General features: G+C 39.5%; 1 protein-coding gene across 1 annotated transcript in view; it reads right to left on the reverse strand.

Annotated features, from left to right (window-relative positions):
- Positions 1-6,948: 6,948 nt before the first annotated feature.
- imp3 (IMP U3 small nucleolar ribonucleoprotein 3) overlaps positions 6,949-19,789 on the reverse strand; it is a 14,468-nt gene continuing 1,627 nt past the window's right edge. The window contains exons 3-7 of the mRNA XM_061934026.2: positions 7,664-7,738; positions 7,512-7,591; positions 7,379-7,430; positions 7,209-7,281; positions 6,949-7,124 (exon numbers count right to left, since the gene is read on the reverse strand). Coding sequence (XP_061790010.1) covers positions 7,098-7,124; positions 7,209-7,281; positions 7,379-7,430; positions 7,512-7,591; positions 7,664-7,738 — 307 coding nt within the window. The 3' untranslated portion in view covers positions 6,949-7,097. The remainder of the gene's footprint in view (positions 7,125-7,208; positions 7,282-7,378; positions 7,431-7,511; positions 7,592-7,663; positions 7,739-19,789) is intronic.

Raw genomic sequence — 19,789 nt, forward strand, 5'->3', positions numbered from 1 at the left:
ACCTCTGTATATGTTATAGTTATTTGAATGACTCTTACCATAATATGTTACGTTAACATACCAGGCACGTTCTCAGTTGGTTATTTATGCCTCATATAACATACACTTATTCAGCCTGTTGTTCACTATTCTTTATTTATTTTAAATTGCCTTTCAAATGTCTATTCTTGGTGTTGGGTTTTATCAAATAAATTTCCACCCAAAATGCGACTTATACTCCAGTGTGACTTATATATGTTTTTTTCCCTTCTTTATTATGCATTTTCGGCTGGTGCGACTTATACCCCGGAGCGACTTATACTCCGAAAATACGGTAATTATAATAACTGAACAAAATGCGTATTATTGTGGTATTTTTCCTTATGTTGCAAAGTAAGGCAAATTAATACCGCTAGCACTTTTTAACCCAAAACAAGCATTGAAATCTTTACCTGTGTAATTTTTATATTGAATGGTCAGTGGGTTTATGCAAATATGTCTTAGAAGCCAAGTATTCAGGTTCAAAGAAAATAGCACCCCAGAAACTTTATACACTTTTACAAGAATATATTTGAATACATCTAAAACGGGGGTGCCCAATTTCTTTCCACTGAAGGCCACAGACTGACAAATTAAAGAATGTGGGGGCCATTTTGGTTAGGCTGAACCTATTCTGAAACCCCAAAAAGAGGACAGATATTTGCGTGCCAAGGTGGGCAGCACGCCAAGATGAAAATGTGCCAATGATACTCGAACTTGCTTTATGAATAATATATTTATTTAAATAAAGCATTTTTTCCTCCTCTGTTGACAGCAGTGTTGGCGCTAGGAATTTTTAAAATGGGGTCCCGGGACCCCATTAAGTCATAAAAATGGGGTCCCACAGTAAATTTTTGGGGTCCCACTTTTTTGCAAGCGTTTTGAAAACAAATGATAAATGTATGCATTATCCTGTTATATCTCACATTCTATATTGTGTTTTGTAAAAAGGTTGTCATAAACGTTACTTAATTCATTAAAAAAAATAATTAAAAAAGAAAACAAATTTGTATGCATATGTAAATGTATTCAGTTATAAACATTCATTCACTTTCTTCTTTCCTTCATGGATCTAAACTTTACCGCTGCTGGTAGTTTTTTTCTATGTTTTTATTTAATAAGTTGTAGGTGTATTTATTTCAGTATAAAAGTGTAAAAAGTGTTTTGCTTGGGTCATGAAATGATGATAATGGTGTGCCAGGGCATACATATATTTTATATTTAACATTTAAATCTCTGGAGTCTACATCAACTTCAGATCTATCCCTCATTTCAAAATGTTTTAGTTTTTTTTATGTTGTTTTTTTGTTTGTTTGTTTTCAGCCCTTTTTTGTCAAACAAAACTATGTTTTTTAAAACGGAATCCATCCTGTTTGGGTCCCAAATCAACCTTAAGAAAGTCAATGACTTCACTATAAAAGTGGGTGACATTGTTATCACCAGGAAAGATGAGGTCACCTACCTAGGTTCCATTCTAGAGGCTAATCTTTCCTGTGATAAAATGGCAACCAAGGTAATCAAAAAGGTCAACCAACGAACAAGATTTCTCTACAGAATCTCCTCTCTGGTCAACAAAAGCACCATGAAGAACTCTCATTCAACCCTTTTTCGATTACGCTTGCACCTCCTGCTACCCTAGCACCTCCAAAACCCTCAAATCTAGACTCCAAACATCCCAGAACAAGCTACTCAGGTTACTTCTAGACCTCCACCCCAGATCACACCTCACTCCTACCCACTTCTCCAAAGTGGGCTGGCTCAGGGTGGAGGACAGCGTTAAACAACTTGCTCTGAGCCTAGTCTTTAAATCCGCTACACCTCCCTGATACCGAAGTACATGTCAAACTACTTCCAGAACGTAAATGACCGACACAACCACAACACCAGGGGGAGCTCCACAAACTCCACAACCACAAAAAATAGTACGGAATATGTTCTGTACTGTGCAATCTACTAATAAAAGTTTCAATCAATCCACTCCCTTGCTCTCTCTGTCTCTGCCCCTCCCTCATGAATGCTGCTGCGTGCGCGCACCTTCACAATTTATTTTGTTTTTAACCCCTTCTTAACCTTGGACGTACATTGAAAATACACACAACCCTAACTCAAAATGCCGGACATTTGAGGCATTTAAGAAACCCCGCCCGGACAGCCCCGCAAAAGAGGACATGTCAGAGGAAAAGAGGACGTATGGTCAGTCTAATTTTAATAGTCTTCACCGTCAAACCAGTTCAATATATATATTTTTTCAAATAACTAGAAAATGCAATTTCTGTAGAAATTTCATGTAAATTCTGACAAGCCAAAGCCATACGGAAATGCCAACAGATAGCATTTTGCGTCAAGTTACAAAAAATATGAGCAAAGTAAGCCAGAAAAACCTAGCATGCTAACAGTACCATGCAAACATAACAACACCATGCTTACAGTTAGCATTAGGGACCAAAAAATATATCACTATACCTGTTAAATTATATTTTTAAAAAGCTAGCATGCTGACGTTAGCATGCATCAAGCGCCAAAATATGACTGAGGTGTATACCTACAACACTAGCTAAGAAAAAGCCAGCATACTGACGTTAGCATGCTACCAGGAATCATTTGCTAAGAAACAAAATATTTGACATTAAAGTGGATACCGTATTTTTCGGACTATAAGTCGCTCCGGAGTATAAGTCGCACCAGCCGAAAATGCAAAATAAAGAAGGAAAAAAACATATATAAGTCGCACTGGAATATAAGTCGCATTTTTGGGGGAAATTTATTTGATAAAAGCCAACACCAAGAATAGACATTTGAAAGGCAATTTAAAATAAATTAAAGCTGCAAGCAGCGTTGGACGGGACCGACTTTTGCTGGTGTTTCCTGCCTTTACCCATTCAACATATCTTTACTTGCACATTACCTACCTTCCCTGCATCCTGGGGACACACTGGTGCTTCTTTCTTTCACCCATACAACATATCTATGTAATCATGTAATTTAACCTTCTCTGCATAGTAAGGTCACGCTCGTATTTCCTGCCTGTACCCATTCAACCTATTTTCATCCGCACATTACCTACCTTCTCTGCATATTGGGGTCACACTTGTGCTTTCTGCCTTTACCCAGTTAACATATCTTTACCCGCACAGTACCTACCTTCTCTGCATTGTGTGGTCACGCTGGTGCTTCCTGTTTTTAAGCGGCCATCTTGAGACGGCAGCAGCGCAGCAGCGGTTCGTTGAAGGCTCGTAAAATCAAAACCGGAGCAGTAGTTAAAACTCTCTCGTCAACTTTTAATCAGAAAGGTTCAATCTCTCTCCTGTGCTAGTTTGAAGCCGACATGACAAACGCGCTCAGAGGGGATAATGTTTGAAAATAGGTGACCGTTTTTTACAAAACTTTTGTTTTGAAGGGGGAATTGCAAACTTCCTATTTATTTTTGCTGGGGGTTGTCAATGAATGAAATGTAGGTCTAAGTGAGACCTACATAGAGGTTTCATGTCTCTACGACATTCCTACCGGAAGTTACAAGCAGTTTTGTCTGTGTTTTATTCCTAGGAGGCACAAGAGCGCAATTTTGAGTTTTCGGGTTTGTTTTTTTTATTAGAGCGCAATTTCTGCCAGTCCTGATGTGTGTGTCCAGTTTGGTGAGTTTTGAAGCATGTTAAGGGGGTCAAATTACAGCTCAAAGAGGCAAAAGTGACTGTTTTTACTAAAATGTTGTTTAGAAGGGGGAATTGCCAACTTCCTGTTGATTTTTGCTGAAGGATGTCAGTGTATGAAATCTAGGTCTAAGTCAGACCTACATAGGGGTTTTTGTTTCATGTCTCTACGACATTCCTACCGGAAGTTACAAGCAGTTTTGTCTATTTTTTTCTAGGGGGCGCTAGAGTGCAATTTTGAGTTTTGGGGTTTGGTTTTTTCATTAGATGGCAATTTTCGCCAGTCCTGATGTGTGTGTCAAATATGGTGAGTTTTGAAGCATGTTAAGAGGGTCAAATTACAGCTCAAAGAGGCGGCGGTATATTGCGGTCCCTAATAAAGAATAGTGAAAAACAGTCTGAATAAGTGTACGTTATATGAGGCATAAATAACCAACTGAGAATGTGCCTGGTATGTTAACGTAACATATTATGGTAAGAGTCATTCAAATAACTATAACATATAGAACATGCTATACGTTTACCAAACAATCTGTCACTCCTAATCGCTAAATCCCATGAAATCTTATATGTCTAGTCTCTTACGCTAAAACCATCACTTTTCTATCAGTCAGTGACTTTTCAAAACAAAAATATTACATCAAAAATCATATGGGTTGATTGACATGTTTATTCTGTAAGATAACTTCAATAGTTTGAAATTATTTTGACAGTTAATGCCAGTTATCCTGTCAACCTTTCACAAGACTTCAATTTGTTAATTGAAAGTATAAACAGTATAAACACTTTTTACAGTAAACAAATGGTAAAAGAGTACTAAACAATTCCATAAAAAAAAAAATTGGTGTCATTATTAACTTTCTGTCCAAGCTTGTATAATCTATTGCCTTGTTCAATTGTATAAAATATTCTGTGCCTAAAATTCACATTTCTATCACAATTATCATACTGTAAACATGGTAAGCTAACTTCATTAAAATTAATAGTCCTGTCAATAGCATGGAATTACAATTCAAATGTAGTTTTTTTGTAAGCCTTTCAAAAGAATTCAAAATATGAAAAATTTATGAAAATTAATTTAAGCCATCAGACACTTGAAAAGTGGCACATCACATCTCTAATGTAATCATTTTAACTTTTCAACAGAAATAGCACTGCAAAAATATTAAGGACATACTTCTGTATTTTGGTAGTTATGCTGTCAACATTTAACAAGATTTCTTCAACTTGGACTTGAAAGCATAAATAGTACAAACACTTTTAACAGTATAACAGTACTAAACAATTCCAATAGATAACATTGGTGTCATTACCTTTTTGTGGCTAAAATCCGAAAAACGTTGAAAGTTTTCCATTTGTATCGCTAGCAACGGCATTAGACTTGTGTTTTTTTGTCCCAACGTGGTCTTTTACATCGAAAAATCTTGTCTGCACAAGGTGCAATTCGCGTAGTTTTCACCCGTTTTGGAACGGATAATTATTCCCGGATAGGCTTTTGAATATTCTTCACGGAATGACTGCAGTTTTCTTTTCGGTTTAAGACTCGTTTGCGATTTTTCTCCGGCTGATTCCATGATCGTTCGCTCGTTTGGAAACAATGGCAACTGGTGCCTCGTGCTTGGCAGCGGTGCTATAAATAGCCTCTCGCATTGCATTCGGAATGGCTCGATAGGAAGTTACGGGAAGCAGTGTCGATTGTCATTGTTGTTACGCGATTTCATGAATAAAACTTAAAATTTTTTTTTTTTTTTTTTAAATTACCGGTACCGTATTTTCCGCACTATTAGCCGCACCTAAAAACCACAAATTTACTCAAAAGCTGACAGTGCGGCTTATAACCCGGTGCGCTTTATATATGGATTAATATTAAGATTCATTTTCATTCGGTCTCGCAACTACGGTAAACAGCCGCCAACTTTTTTCCCCGTAGAAGAGGAAGTGCTTCTTCTTCTACGCAAGCAACCGCCAAGGTAAGCACCCGCCCCCATAGAACAGGAAGCGCTTCTTCTTCTACTGTAAGCAACCACCCGCCCGCGTAGAAGAAGAAGAAGAAGAAGAAGAAGCGCGCGGATATTACGTTTCATTTCCTTTGTGTGTTTACATCTGTAAAGACCACAAAATGGCTCCTACTAAGCGACAGGTTTCTGGTTCATGAAAAGACGCAATCTCTCCATCCGCACACGGACTACTATTTCACAGCAACTGCCTAAAGACTTTCAAGAAAAGCTGGCTACTTTCCATGCATATTGTAAAAACAAGATAGCTGAAAAAAAGATCCGGCCAGAGAACATTATCAACATGGACGAGGTTCCACTGACTTTTGATATTCCTGTGAACCGCACTGTGGATACAACGGGAGCACGTACGGTGAATATTCGCACCACAGGGAATGAGAAGTCATCCTTCACTGTGGTTCTAGCTTGCCATGCTAATGGCCAGAAACTTCCACCCATGGTGATATTCAAAAGGAAGACCTTGCCAAAAGAGACCTTTCCAGCCGGCGTCATCATAAAAGCTAACTCGAAGGGATGGATGGATGAAGAAAAGATGAGCGAGTGGTTAAGGGAAGTTTACGCGAAGAGGCCGGGTGGCTTTTTTCACGCAGCTCCGTCCATGTTGATATACGACTCCATGCGCGCCCACATCACGCTGGTTTTTAATATATTATTAAAGTTTGACTGACCTATCTGACTGTTTTTTTGACATTCCTTTAAAGTTAAAGTTAAAGTACCAATGATTGTCACACACACACTAGGTGTGGCGAAATTATTCTCTGCATTTGACCCATCACCCTTGATCACCCCCTGGGAGGTGAGGGGAGCAGTGGGCAGCAGCGGTGGCTGCGCCCGGGAATCATTTTGGTGATTTAACCCCCAATTCCAACCCTTGATGCTGAGTGCCAAGCAGGGAGGTAATGGGTCCCATTTTTATAGTCTTTGGTATGACTCGGCCGGGATTTGAACTCCCAACCTACCGATCTCAGGACGGACACTCTAACCACTAGGCCTTAGCGCAGTTAGATGCGGCTTATAACACGGGGCGGCTTATAGGTGGACAAAGTTTTGAAATATGCCGTTCATTGAAGGCGCGGCTTATAACCCAGGGCGGCTTATGGTGCGGAAAATACGGTAATGAAAAACCGTATTTTTTATCACTGCAACCGTAACCCGGAATAGGTTGATGAAAACCGTACTAATTACGGGAAAACCGGAGTAGTTGGCAGGTATGCTATATGATAAGAAGCCACACAGCAATTTTGAAATGATTAATGGAGACAGCGGAGTCCTTCCTAAAATGTTTATTGAATGTGGTGAGAAGACTTTTCTTGCCTCTATATTTTCCAAGTTTGTGGGTACAAAATAATTTCAGCTGTAGCAGCTCCTCTCTGAGGTCAAGTTCAAACCTTGCCAGTGAGGAACACGGCAAAAAGATTCACGCCAACATGTCAAAGTCGTCTCTCTGGGAAGAGAAGCAATGGTCATTCACATTCCATACTATAGACTTGCATGATCCTGCCATTTCCAAAAACAACATAATGCTGACCTCGTCATTATAATTCATGACATGCTGTTTGATCTTGGAGGAGTCCACCCAAGTAACAAAATCTTCCATATTTCTGTGAAGGTAATGAAAAAGACAATTTCCTACATTATATCGCCTACAGCAGTGTGTTTTAGAAGTATTCTGGTGATGGTTAACTTGCAAACACTGACTTTGTGACAAGAAACGCGGGGTCTGTGACAATCTCAGGGCCCACACGTACATCTGAAAGCAAGTCAAGGATCACAGAAACATGTCCCAGCCTCAAACACAAACACTGTAGAAACATGCAAGCGGAAAGGATACGCCCCTGCTCGATGAAGGTGATGGCGGTTTTGAGGTTCTGAGCCATGCGAAGCTTCAGCATGATGGTGGGCAGCCTCCTCCTGTGGTGGTGACAGCAGTCATTGGACAAAATAGAAGAGTATGTTCGTAGCGTGTCAGAACAAGTGGTGTACCTGCAGAACGAGGAGGCGGTGACTTTCTCTGTGAGGGACAGACTCTGTTTGGTGGGGATGAGTCCGATGCCGTAACTTATGTGGAGACACAAGGATTGATTTGTTAATTGACCAACTCCATGAGAAACATACGAGATATAGGAATGTTACAATCTGAATGTTGCTACTTTTGCCATTCGGTCTCAACTTGGGGCTTGCAATCAATCTTTTGCTAATCATACATAACATTATCACTCCAGATTAGGGGTGTAACGGTACACAAAAATTTCGGTTCGGTACATACCTCGGTTTAGAGGTCACGGATCGGTTCATTTTTGGTACAGTAAGAAAACAACAAAATATACATTTTTTGGTTATTTATTTACCAAATTTGCAAAATCTTCCACCAAAAATATTTTTTTAGTGGAATATTTGATGTGAAGTAATCGGAACCTTGGATAGGTCAATAATTCATAATAACATTGTATGATTTTGATTCAATATTATGTTTTGAGCAATGACAGTTTGAAAGAAAAAAAAACAGCTTTGTTTTATTAGTCAACATTGCAACTTTTTCTAAATTACATTTAACCTTGAAGCTTTTTTATTTCACTTTTGTTATGTTTTTGTTTATTTTAATAGTATTTTTAGAATGTGCCGTGGGCCTTTAAAACATTAGCTGTGGGCCACAAATGGCACACTTTTGACACGCCTGCTATAGATAATAAAAAATTTAATCTGATAAATCTATGGATAAAAAGCAGAGCCTGGCGACGCATGCGCGTTTATCATAACTCTCTTTCTCTCTCTGTCTCTGCCCCTCCCTCACCAATGCTGCTGCGCGCACAATTTGTTTTGTTTTTAACCCCTTCTTAACCCTGAACGTACATTGAAAATACACGCAACCCTAACTCAAAATGCCGGACATTTGAGGTATTTAAGAAACTCCGCCCAGGCAGCTCCGCAAAAGAGGACATGTCCGGTGAAAAGAGGACGTATGGTCAGTCTATCGTAACCCGGTCGTTGCTAGCATGCCGTGTGTTGTGCATTGTTTACACAACGTGCGTTACACTACTTAATATGTCCATGTGGAAACTCGTTCGGTACACCTCCGAACCGAAACGGTTCAATACAAATACACGTACCGTTACAGCCCTACTCCAAATAATTTTTTTTAATCATTTAAAAATGAAATTGATAACTTTTCCACAATGATATATTGTCATGTTTATGTTTCTTCTTAGTCTGTCGCTTCCAATCAGTGGATGTTTCACTACTGTGCAGTGAACCCTGTTGTCAGCAATTCACAATCTTTGGCTGCGTTCACACCGCAGAGTCGCATGTTCAATTCCTATTATCGGATTATTTTAGTTCACGTTACAAAAAAATGTGGTTTCTAATGTTAATGCAACATGACCCGTAAGTGGACATAAAGTTACAAAGTACCGTATTTTTCGGACTATAAGTCGACCTTTTTTTTCATAGTTTGGCCGGGGTGCGACGTATACTCCGGAGCGACTTATGTGTGAAATTATTAACATATTACCGTAAAATATCAAATAATATTATTTATCTCATTCGCGTGAGCGACGAAGAAAATGTCTGCAATCGTCACACACACACGTCAGCAATCGTCACTCACACGCCAACCAATAAGAATTTGGCGGGGGCGGGTCATGGCAAAAGTGCATTGTGGGTTTTGGAATGCTAACTGCTATATGCTATACGCTACTGCCGGAGCTATTAAAATGGATCATATCAACAATCGCGGTAACTTATAAAAACTGAGAAGGACTGAACTAAAATGGCACCAAAAAGGGAAATCATATACTGCAGATTACAAGCTGGACCAGAAAACGGCGATCGAGCAGCAGAAAAAATGGACGCTTGTGGGGCGCATACCAGGAGCGACACAGAGGAGGAAGATTTCATCGGATTTATTGATCGGGAGTGACAGATTGTTTGGTAAACGTATAACATGTTCTATATGTTATAGTTATTTGAATGACTCTTACCATGATGTGTTGGTTAACATACCAGGCACGTTCTCAGTTGGTTATTTGTGCGTCATATAACGTACACTTATTCAGCCTGTTGTTCACTGTTCTTTATTTATTTTAAATTGCCTTTCAAATGTCTATTCTTGGTGTTGGATTTTATCAAATAAATTTCCCCCAAAAATGCGACTTATACCGTATTTTCCGCACTATAAGGCGCACCTAAAAACCACAAATTTTCTCAAAAGCTGACAGTGTGCCTTATAACCCGGTGCGCTTTATATATGGATAAATATTAAGATTAATTTTCATAAAGTTTCGGTCTCGCAACTTCGGTAAACAGCCGCCATCTTTTTTCCCGGTAGAACAGGAAGCGCTTCTTCTTCTACGCAAGCAACCGCCAAGGTAAGCACCCGCCCCCATAGAACAGGAAGCGCTTCTTCTTCTACTGTAAGCAACCACCCGCCCGCGTAGAAGAAGAAAAAGCGCACGGATATCACCGTACGTTTCATTTCCGTTGTGTGTTTACATCTGTAAAGACCACAAAATGGCTCCTACTAAGCGACAGGTATCCGGTTCATGAAAAGACGCAATCTCTCCATCCGCACACGGATTACTATTTCACAGCAACTAATATTCCTGTGAACCGCACTGTGGATACAACGGGAGCACGTACGGTGAATATTCGCACCACAGGGAATGAGAAGTCATCCTTCACTGTGGTTCTAGCTTGCCATGCTAATGGCCAGAAACTTCCACCCATGGTGATATTCAAAAGGAAGACCTTGCCAAAAGAGACCTTTCCAGCCGGCGTCATCATAAAAGCTAACTCGAAGGGATGGATGAAGAAAAGATGAGCGAGTGGTTAAGGTAAGTTTAAGTTTACGCGAAGAGGCCGGGTGGCTTTTTTCACGCAGCTCTGTCCATGTTGATATACGTATGTTTGTGATTGCACATTTGCGTACATTTTGGGAGTGAACAGAGTTGTTAGAACGCTGGTTTTTAATATATTATTAAAGTTTGACTGACCTATCTGACTGTTTTTTTGACATTCCTTTAGCGCAGTTAGATGCGGCTTACAACACCGGGCGGCTTATAGGTGGACAAAGTTTTGAAATATGCCGTTCATTGAAGGCGCGGCTTATAACCCAGGGCGCCTTATGGTGCGGAAAATACGGTATATGTTTTTTTTCTTCTTTATTGTGCATTTTCGGCCGGTGCGACGTATACTCCGGAGCGACTTATAGTCCGAAAAATACGGTAAACATGGCTTCAGCTCTAGTCGCTTTTGGTACTGGCATATTTGTGGGAATTTCAAGGATTTTGTGGAATTGAAGTCAACATTTTCTGAACCGAATTATTGCGCGTAGAAGATTAAGAAGGAAGAGGACAAGTATTTTTTGCTTAAAGAGTGTGTCAGTGGCGAGCAGTCAGAGACAGGAGTGGTGGAACTTTCACTTGAGTTCATAAAACATTATTTCCACCTGTTTTTTTGCTCCGTTGTCAACACTATGTCCGATAATATCGGCCTGCCGATATTATCGGCCGATAAATGCTTAAAAATATCGGAAATAATCGTTAGTTTTTTTTGGTATCGTTTTTTTATTATTATTAAATCAACATAAAAAACACAAGATACACTTACAATTAGTGCACCAACCCAAAAAACCTCCCTCCCCCATTTACACTCACTCAGTGTGAAAGACTGTGCTGAGAAGAAAAAGTGGATGATCCTCATTGAATTAATGAAAAAAAATCATTAAAAAAAACCCACACAAAAATCATGGCATTGTGCTGTCAAAACCAGCCAATAAAGTTAATATAATGGCAGACATTTATCAATGAAAATATGGAGACGCTGCTGATGGTGTGTTTGACACATTCCGTAGGAGTCCACTTTTCCCAGGTAAATACTGTACATTATTATTACATTACTTCATAAAACTACTGGACTTGTTTGTAGTACATTCTATTGTATTGTTTTTATTAGAGATGTCCGATAATATCGATAAATGCGTTAAAATGTAATATCGGAAATTATCGGTATTAGGTTTTTTTTAATTATCGGTATCGTTTTTTTAAATTTTTTTATTTTATTAAATCAACATAAAAAACACAAGATACACTTACAATAAGTGCACCAACCCAAAAAACTCCCTCCCCCATTCACACAAAAGGGTTGTTTCTTTCTGTTATTAATATTCTGGTTCCTACATTATATATCAATATATATCAATACAGTCTGCAAGGGATACAGTCTGTAAGCACACATGATTGTGCGTGCTGCTGGTCCACTAATAGTACTAACCTTTAACAGTTAATTTTACTCATTTTCATTCATTACAAGTTTCTATGTAACTGTTTTTATATTGTTTTACTTTCTTTTTTATTCAAGAAAATGTTTTTAATTTATTTATCTTATTTTATTTTTTATTTTAAAAAGGACTTCACCATACCTGGTTGTCCAAATTAGGCATAATAGTGTGTTAATTCCACAACTGTATATATCAGTATCGGTTGATATTGGTATCGGTAATTAAAGAGTTGGACAATATCGGATATCAGCAAAAAGCCATTATCGGACATCCCTTGTGAATAGTTATGCAAATATTGCTTTTTGCTGATGCTCTGGTCAGATCAATGCAACCCGAGCACAGGGGCGTTCACATTGCATCGCAAATATTTTCTTGGAAAGAAGCCTGGATCGGATATGAAAATTTCAGAATTGCACTATTTACAATGACATGAAGAAATCGCATACGGCAAAAAAATTTGAATTGATTTGCAGTGTGAACTTTGTCTCTACACACACAGGATGCTCGTCGCAATAAGTGCCGCAAAGCAACAAAATGTAGAAGGAAAAAAAGAAGCTTGCAAAACCAAATGTCACTGGTGGGGAATGGTTCGGCTTTAAACCGAATGAGGAAGAGGAGCCCATCAACACGGACAAACGAGCCACTATGCTGAATTTGTTCGAAAGTAACGGCAAACTAAACAAACCACCTGAATTGGGGGAAAAAAACGGCACATCGTTTTTGCAAACAGAGATTGAGAGTCCATTTTATTTTCATGTTTGTGTAGGAGAACTAAGAGTTTTTGACCTTCCATTTACAATGGTAAAGGATACTCATGAGAAATAAGTTTATTGCGTTTGAAAGGGTTACCGTATTTTTCGGACCATAGGGCGCACCGGATTATAAGGCACACTGCCGATGAGTGGGTCTATTTTCATACAAAAGGCGCGCCGGATTATAAGGCGCATTAAATGGGTCATATTATGATTTTTTTCTGAATTTGAAACAGTTCCTTGTGGTCTACATAACATGTAATGGTGGTTATTTGGTCAAAATGTTGCATAGATTATGTTTTACAGACCATCTTCAAGTCGCTTTCTGACAGTCGCTTCAGGATGCACCGTTTAGTTGGCGGGCTTATTTACCGTATTTTTCGGACTATAAGTCGCAGTTTTTTTCATAGTTTGGCCGTGGGTGCGACTTATACTCAGGAGCGACTTATGTGTGAAATTATTAACACATTACCGTAAAATATCAAATAATATTATTTAGCTCATTCACGTAAGAGACTAAACATATAAGATTTCATGGGATTTAGCGATTAGGAGTGACAGATTGTTTGGTAAACGTATAGCATGTTCTATATGTTATAGTTATTTGAATGACTCTTACCATAATATGTTACGTTAACATACCAGGCACCTTCTCAGTTGGTTATTTATGCGTCATATAACGTACACTTATTCAGCCTGTTGTTCACTATTCTTTATTTATTTTAAATTGCCTTTCAAATGTCTATTCTTGGTGTTGGGTTTTATCAAATAAATTTCCCCCAAAAATGCGACTTATACTCCAGTGCGACTTACCGTATTTTCCGCACCATAAGCCGCCCTGGGTTATAAGCCGCGCCTTCAATGAACGGCATATTTCAAAACTTTGTCCACCTATAAGCCGCCCCGTGTTATAAGCCGCATCTAACTGCGCTAAAGGAATGTCAAAAAAACAGTCAGATAGGTCAGTCAAACTTTAATAATATATTAAAAACCAGCGTGATGTGGGCGCGCATGGAGTCGTATATCAACATGGACGGAGCTGCGTGAAAGAAGCCACCCGGCCTCTTCGCGTAAACTTACCTTAACCACTCGCTCATCTTTTCTTCATCCATCCATCCCTTCGAGTTAGCTTTTATGATGACGCCGGCTGGAAAGGTCTCTTTTGGCAAGGTCTTCCTTTTGAATATCACCATGGGTGGAAGTTTCTGGCCATTAGCATGGCAAGCTAGAACCACAGTGAAGGATGACTTCTCATTCCCTGTGGTGCGAATATTCACCGTACGTGCTCCCGTTGTATCCACAGTGCGGTTCACAGGAATATCAAAAGTCAGTGGAACCTCGTCCATGTTGATAATGTTCTCTGGCCGGATCTTTTTTTCAGCTATCTTGTTTTTACAATATGCACGGAAAGTAGCCAGCTTTTCTTGAAAGTCTTTAGGCAGTTGCTGTGAAATAGTAGTCCGTGTGCGGATGGGGAGATTGCGTCTTTTCATGAACCGGAAACCTGTCGCTTAGTAGGAGCCATTTTGTGGTCTTTACAGATGTAAACACACAAAGGAAATGAAACGTAATATCTGCGCGCTTCTTCTTCTACGCGGGCGGGTGGTTGCTTACAGTAGAAGAAGAAGCGCTTCCTGTTCTATGGGGGCAGGTGCTTACCTTGGCGGTTGCTTGCGTAGAAGAAGAAGCACTTCCTCTTCTACGGGGAAAAAAGATGGCGGCTGTTTACCGTAGTTGCGAGACCGAAACTTTATAAAAATGAATCTTAATATTAATCCATATATAAAGCGCACCGGGTTATAAGCCGCACTGTCAGCTTTTGAGTAAATTTGTGTTTTTTAGGTGCGGCTAATAGTGCGGAAAATACGGTATATGTTTTTTTCCTTCTTTATTATGCATTTTCGGCCGGTGCGTAATTTATAATCCGAAAAATACGGTACGTAGTTTTCCTTTGACAGCGTCTTCTCCCCGTCATCTTTGTTGTAGCGGTGTAGCGTGCAAAGACGGGAGTGGAAGAAGTGTCAAAAGATGGAGCTAACTGTTTAATGACATCCAGACTTTACTTATCAATAATGGAGCAGCATCTCCTCTGTGGCTCACTAGTGCAAAAACATCCGACCGGAACTTTCTAATACCTAAAGTTCTGTGGGTGAATTATGTCAACCCACTACACCGGTAGTTTTAGCCCTTCCATAGCGAGTCTAATGACAAATATGAGTTTGAACTTTACGCTCCTTTATATTAGAAATGGCAAAAGTGGAGGATAATGGCCCATAACAAGAGGATGGAGAAAAAGAAGAAGCTTATCGACTAGGTGTCAACATGGACTACAATGGCGGACGAGCGCAAATTTTCAGGACTTATGCAGATCCCAAATCACATCAGCAGGTACCAGAAGGTAAGAAAAGTTGGTTTTGCATAATATTGCGAAACCAAACGCCAGATATGTCTGGTAACAGGTGCCATTTTGCAGTCCTTATACACACACCATAATAATACGTGTATGTTGAAGCAGAGTACGTCTGAGTACAGTAGCCGTAATGCTCCGACAATCCATCAAGCGGTGCGGCTTCATAACTTACCAAAGTCGCACTAAAACATGTTGACAGATTTTTGAGCGCTGTGTGTAATGTTCTATATTCTCAATGGAACATTTAAAGTTTTGGTGTTGTTTAATGGCGTCACCTTGCAATTTACCAGGGGCCGTATTTATCAAGCGTCTTAGAGTGCCATTTTACACTTAAGTCCTGAGAATTTGCGAAATTTAGTCCTACTCTCAAATTTAAGAATAAAAGCTATTTATCAACTTTCTTAAGTCTAAGAATCACTCCTACTCTCCACGATATTTAAGAGACCTTCAGAGGTGTCCTAAGTGGTTAGGAGTTGCCAGCGGGGGATGGCACTGAGGCGAGAGAGACGTGCGCGAACGTTCAGGGAGCGGAAGGATGTCCTGGCTTTGTTTGATGACGAGCAGCTGATCAAACGGTATCGTTTAGACAGAGCGGGTATTATTTTTGTCACATATTTAATAAGGGGCGTCATCTCATCAGCAACATCACGCAGCAGAGCTTTCACAGCAGAAATAAAGGTCATCACAATGCTTCGATATCTCGCCACTGGGAAAATGAATTGGAAAGAAAAGGAAACATTTATTTTTGATTCATTGCCAATATTGTTTGTTTGTTTTGTATTATTTTGTAGTTTATTGACAAAATATACACTCCCATTGTCCACTTAAACATTTCTAAGATATTTCTTTATTCTTAGACAAGGGATTCCCTTCCGTGATTGGTCATTTCTATGGACACAGAAATAACGTCACCTAAAATTCCATTTACGGCACATAGTAATGTCGTAATTCAGCTCTAAGTGTCACACTTAAGATTCAGTCCTACACTTTGCTGAAAGTGTGAGTAAGACGCTTGATAACTAACTTTTAGGTGCAGCTTTCAGCGAAGAATTTCTTTACTCATAAGTCAACTATTAGCAGACTTCTTCTAAGACGCTTGATAAATACGGCCCCAGATCTCTTATGTGTGACTGCCATCTACTGGTCACACTTATCATTACACCATATAACAAATAAAATTGCTTCGAGGTTGGTAAGCACAGCTAGAATTAATACGCACATTAGGCGCACTGAGTTATAAGGTGCACTAACGCTTTGTGAGCAAATGAGAGGATTTTAAGTACGCCTTATAGTCCGGAAAATACGGTACTTGCATTATCAAAAATTATGATTAAGGCTGCATCTATTTACCGGTATCTTATATTTATATTCTGTTTATGTCTTAGAAGCACCTTTATACACTTTTACAGGAATATATTTGAATACTTCTAAAACAGGGGTGTGGGGGCCATTTTGGTAGTTTTCACCGTCAAACCAGTACAATACATACATTTTTTTAGAAAATGCAATTTCGGTATAAATGATATGTAAATTCAAAGCCAAACTGAAATGTTAGCACGCTGACAATATCGTCTCAAGTAACAAAAAATATGAGCAAAGTAAGCTAAAAAACCTAGCATGCTAACAGTACTATGCAAATATAAAAACGCCATGCTTGCTGTTAGCATTAGGGACCAACAAATCGTTTAAAGACAGGACATATTGGAGTACCTGGAACTTTAAATACACAGACATAGTACTTTGCACACGTACAACCGAGTGCACATAGGGATGGTGGTGTGTGGAAGCCGGGATACCTGCCTGGTACAATGGAGAGGTTGTTACTAAATTATTAATAAAGCACCCATGTTTAAAGGGCAATTTAATTTTTAATGATGTGCATTTATCAGGTTATTCAGGTTATGGTCAGCTGAAATATCCTTGTTTATTTCAACAAGTTTCCCTAAAATATGCATTGAGGCTATTGAGTGTGTTTTATCCGATTACTGAAATAATTGGACAAACTCATCAATTGACCACTGGATTACTAAAATATTTGATAGCTGCAACCCTATTTATAATTAATTACATTAAGTTGGTATTAAAATAATAAAATAAAATAATTTGTGGGACAATAGATCGTCCAGCAAGACTTATCGGTCTGGTATGTATTATGATAAGGTCGCCTACTTTGTGGTGAAAGTAGTGATTCGAGTAATTAAGCACCTAATTACAGAGCGGGTTTCAAGTAAAAGGGGACGGCGGGTTGGGAGAGTGGCCGTGCCAGCAACCTGAGGGTTCCTGGTTCAATCCCCAGCTTCTACCAACCTAGTCACGTCTGTTGTGTCCTTGAGCAAGACACTTCACCCTTGCTCCGGATGGGTCGTGGTTAGCGCCTTGCATGGCAGCTCCCGCCATCAGTGTGTGAATGTGGAAATAGTAGGGGTGTAACAGTACGTGTATTTGTATTGAACCGTTTCGGTACGGGGGATTCAGTTCAGTTCGGAGGTGTACCGAACGAGTTTCCACACGGACACATTAAGTAGCGCATCGCACGTTGTGTAAACAATGCACACTGAGGCAAAACACACGGCATGCTAGCAGCGACCGGGCGACTACAACATGCAAAAGCCAGAGCTGGAAGACCCTCCTGCCTCGTTAAGATCTTCCGTTTGGGAACATTTCGGTTTTGCGGTGCGATACAACAATGGATAACATCACTTCAAGAAAGAGAAAGACGAACAAACACAGCTCGCACCGCATTCGAGCAGCCTCTCCTCGGCGAGTCAGGCAGGGCTAAAGCAATAACAAATGCCGTTGGTGTTTTTATAGCAGCAGATTTAAGACCGTATTGCATTAAAAACTAGATTTTGACCCACTTCTATGGTGGAAGAACAATGAGCCCATATATCCTCTTACTGCCAAGTTAGCCAGGCACTACATCGCCATACCTGCTACCTCCGTGCCCAGCCAAAGGGTATTTTCCACAGCTGGAGACATTTTAACTGCAGGCAGACCTGCTCTTTCTGCAGACAATGTGGATAAACTGATTTTTCTGGCAAAAAACATGAAAATTGACTGAAAGTCACCTGGGTTAAAGGCTGGGGGGAAAAAAAAAGTTAATCTGAGGCTGAGTTGACTTGAAACCGTTTAATGTTGCACTTTTTGTATGTAGAAGAAAAGTTTTGTCATTTTATTTAATCTGAGCAACAACTTGAAGCAGTTTAATGTTGCACTTTATATGTGGAAATGTTGCACTTTATATGTAGAAAGGTTTTGTTAAGAAACCAATTCTGAGCTTTATCTTATTTAGTTTTTAATTTATATATGTAGACTGCATTAACCCTGGCAATCGACCCTGTGTGTATATGTATGTTATTGTTATGTTAAAAGGATAAAGCCATTGTTTACACATTTTGGTAAATAAATAACCAGAAAATGTATATTTTGTTTTTTTCTTACTGTACCGAAAATGAACCGAACCGTGACTTCTAAACCGAGGTACGTACCGAACCGAAATTTTTGTGTACCGTTACACCCTTAGGAAATAGTGTCAAAGCGCTTTGAGTACCTTGAAGGTAGAAAAGCGTTATACAAGTATAACTAGGGCTGGGCGATATATCGATATACGCGATATATCGCGGGTTTGTCTCTGTGCGATATAGAAAATGACTATATCGTGATATTCGAGTATACGTTCACACGCAGTTGCTTTTAGCTGCGGGCATTACACTACAGGCACTTCTCCCTCTGTCTTGTCGCTCCTTCTCACAGACAACAAGCGCACCTTCTACATATGTCACATACTGTCACGTCATACGTCACATACATATACGCCCTCGTTGAGCAGAGAGGTAGCAGCATGGCTTAAGTTAGCTGTGGTGCGAGTGGTAATACGAGAGAAAGAAGGTGCGAATCTGTAAACAACTGAAGAAAGAATTAATTCCCAAGAAAAACAGCAGGGGGTCCATCGTCTGGCGGTGGTTTGGCTTCAAGCGGGAATATGTTGAACAGACAACCGTAAGCGTTTCTACAAAAAGTAGCATTACTGCTAATATGTAGCATCATTTGAAAAGTCACCCGCTAGAGAATGATGAGTGCTTACTCCGCATGTCAACATCTCCGTTCGGTGCCACACCAACAAAATGCAGAGGCAACCATTTCCAGATCAACACCGTATGAAAAAAAAATAGTCCACGACATAAGGAGATAACGTCCGCCGGAACCTACCACATAGCGAAGGACGTACACAATTTGATTTCCTATTATGCAGCTCATTTTTATTTGACAGTCAATGAAATATCTTGTGTGACATCAAGCACAAAAGTGCACTTTATTTGTTTTAAACTATCGTAGTGGCGTTCTGTACAAAAAGTGCACTTTAATTTAGTGTTGTTTTGATTTGTCATCTTAGTGACATCATGCACAAAAGTGCACTAATAGCTTGTTTTAAAATGTCTGACAATCTTGCACTTTCTGTTTTTGAAATGACATGAATGTTTGTGCCACTGCTTAATAACTGTTTAATAAATACGCTTTTGCTAAATTGACTTAGTTGTGATTTCTCTCTCTGCGTGAAAGTTTAAAAGTAGCATATATTAATGCAGTATGAACAAGAATGTTTTAATGTAGACACATAGAATCATCATACTGCTGTGATTATATGCAGCAAGTGTTCATTCAAGGCTAAGGCA

This window comes from Nerophis lumbriciformis, linkage group LG03 (genome assembly GCF_033978685.3).
Source record: "Nerophis lumbriciformis linkage group LG03, RoL_Nlum_v2.1, whole genome shotgun sequence".
In the NCBI taxonomy this organism is placed as follows: domain Eukaryota; kingdom Metazoa; phylum Chordata; class Actinopteri; order Syngnathiformes; family Syngnathidae; genus Nerophis; species Nerophis lumbriciformis.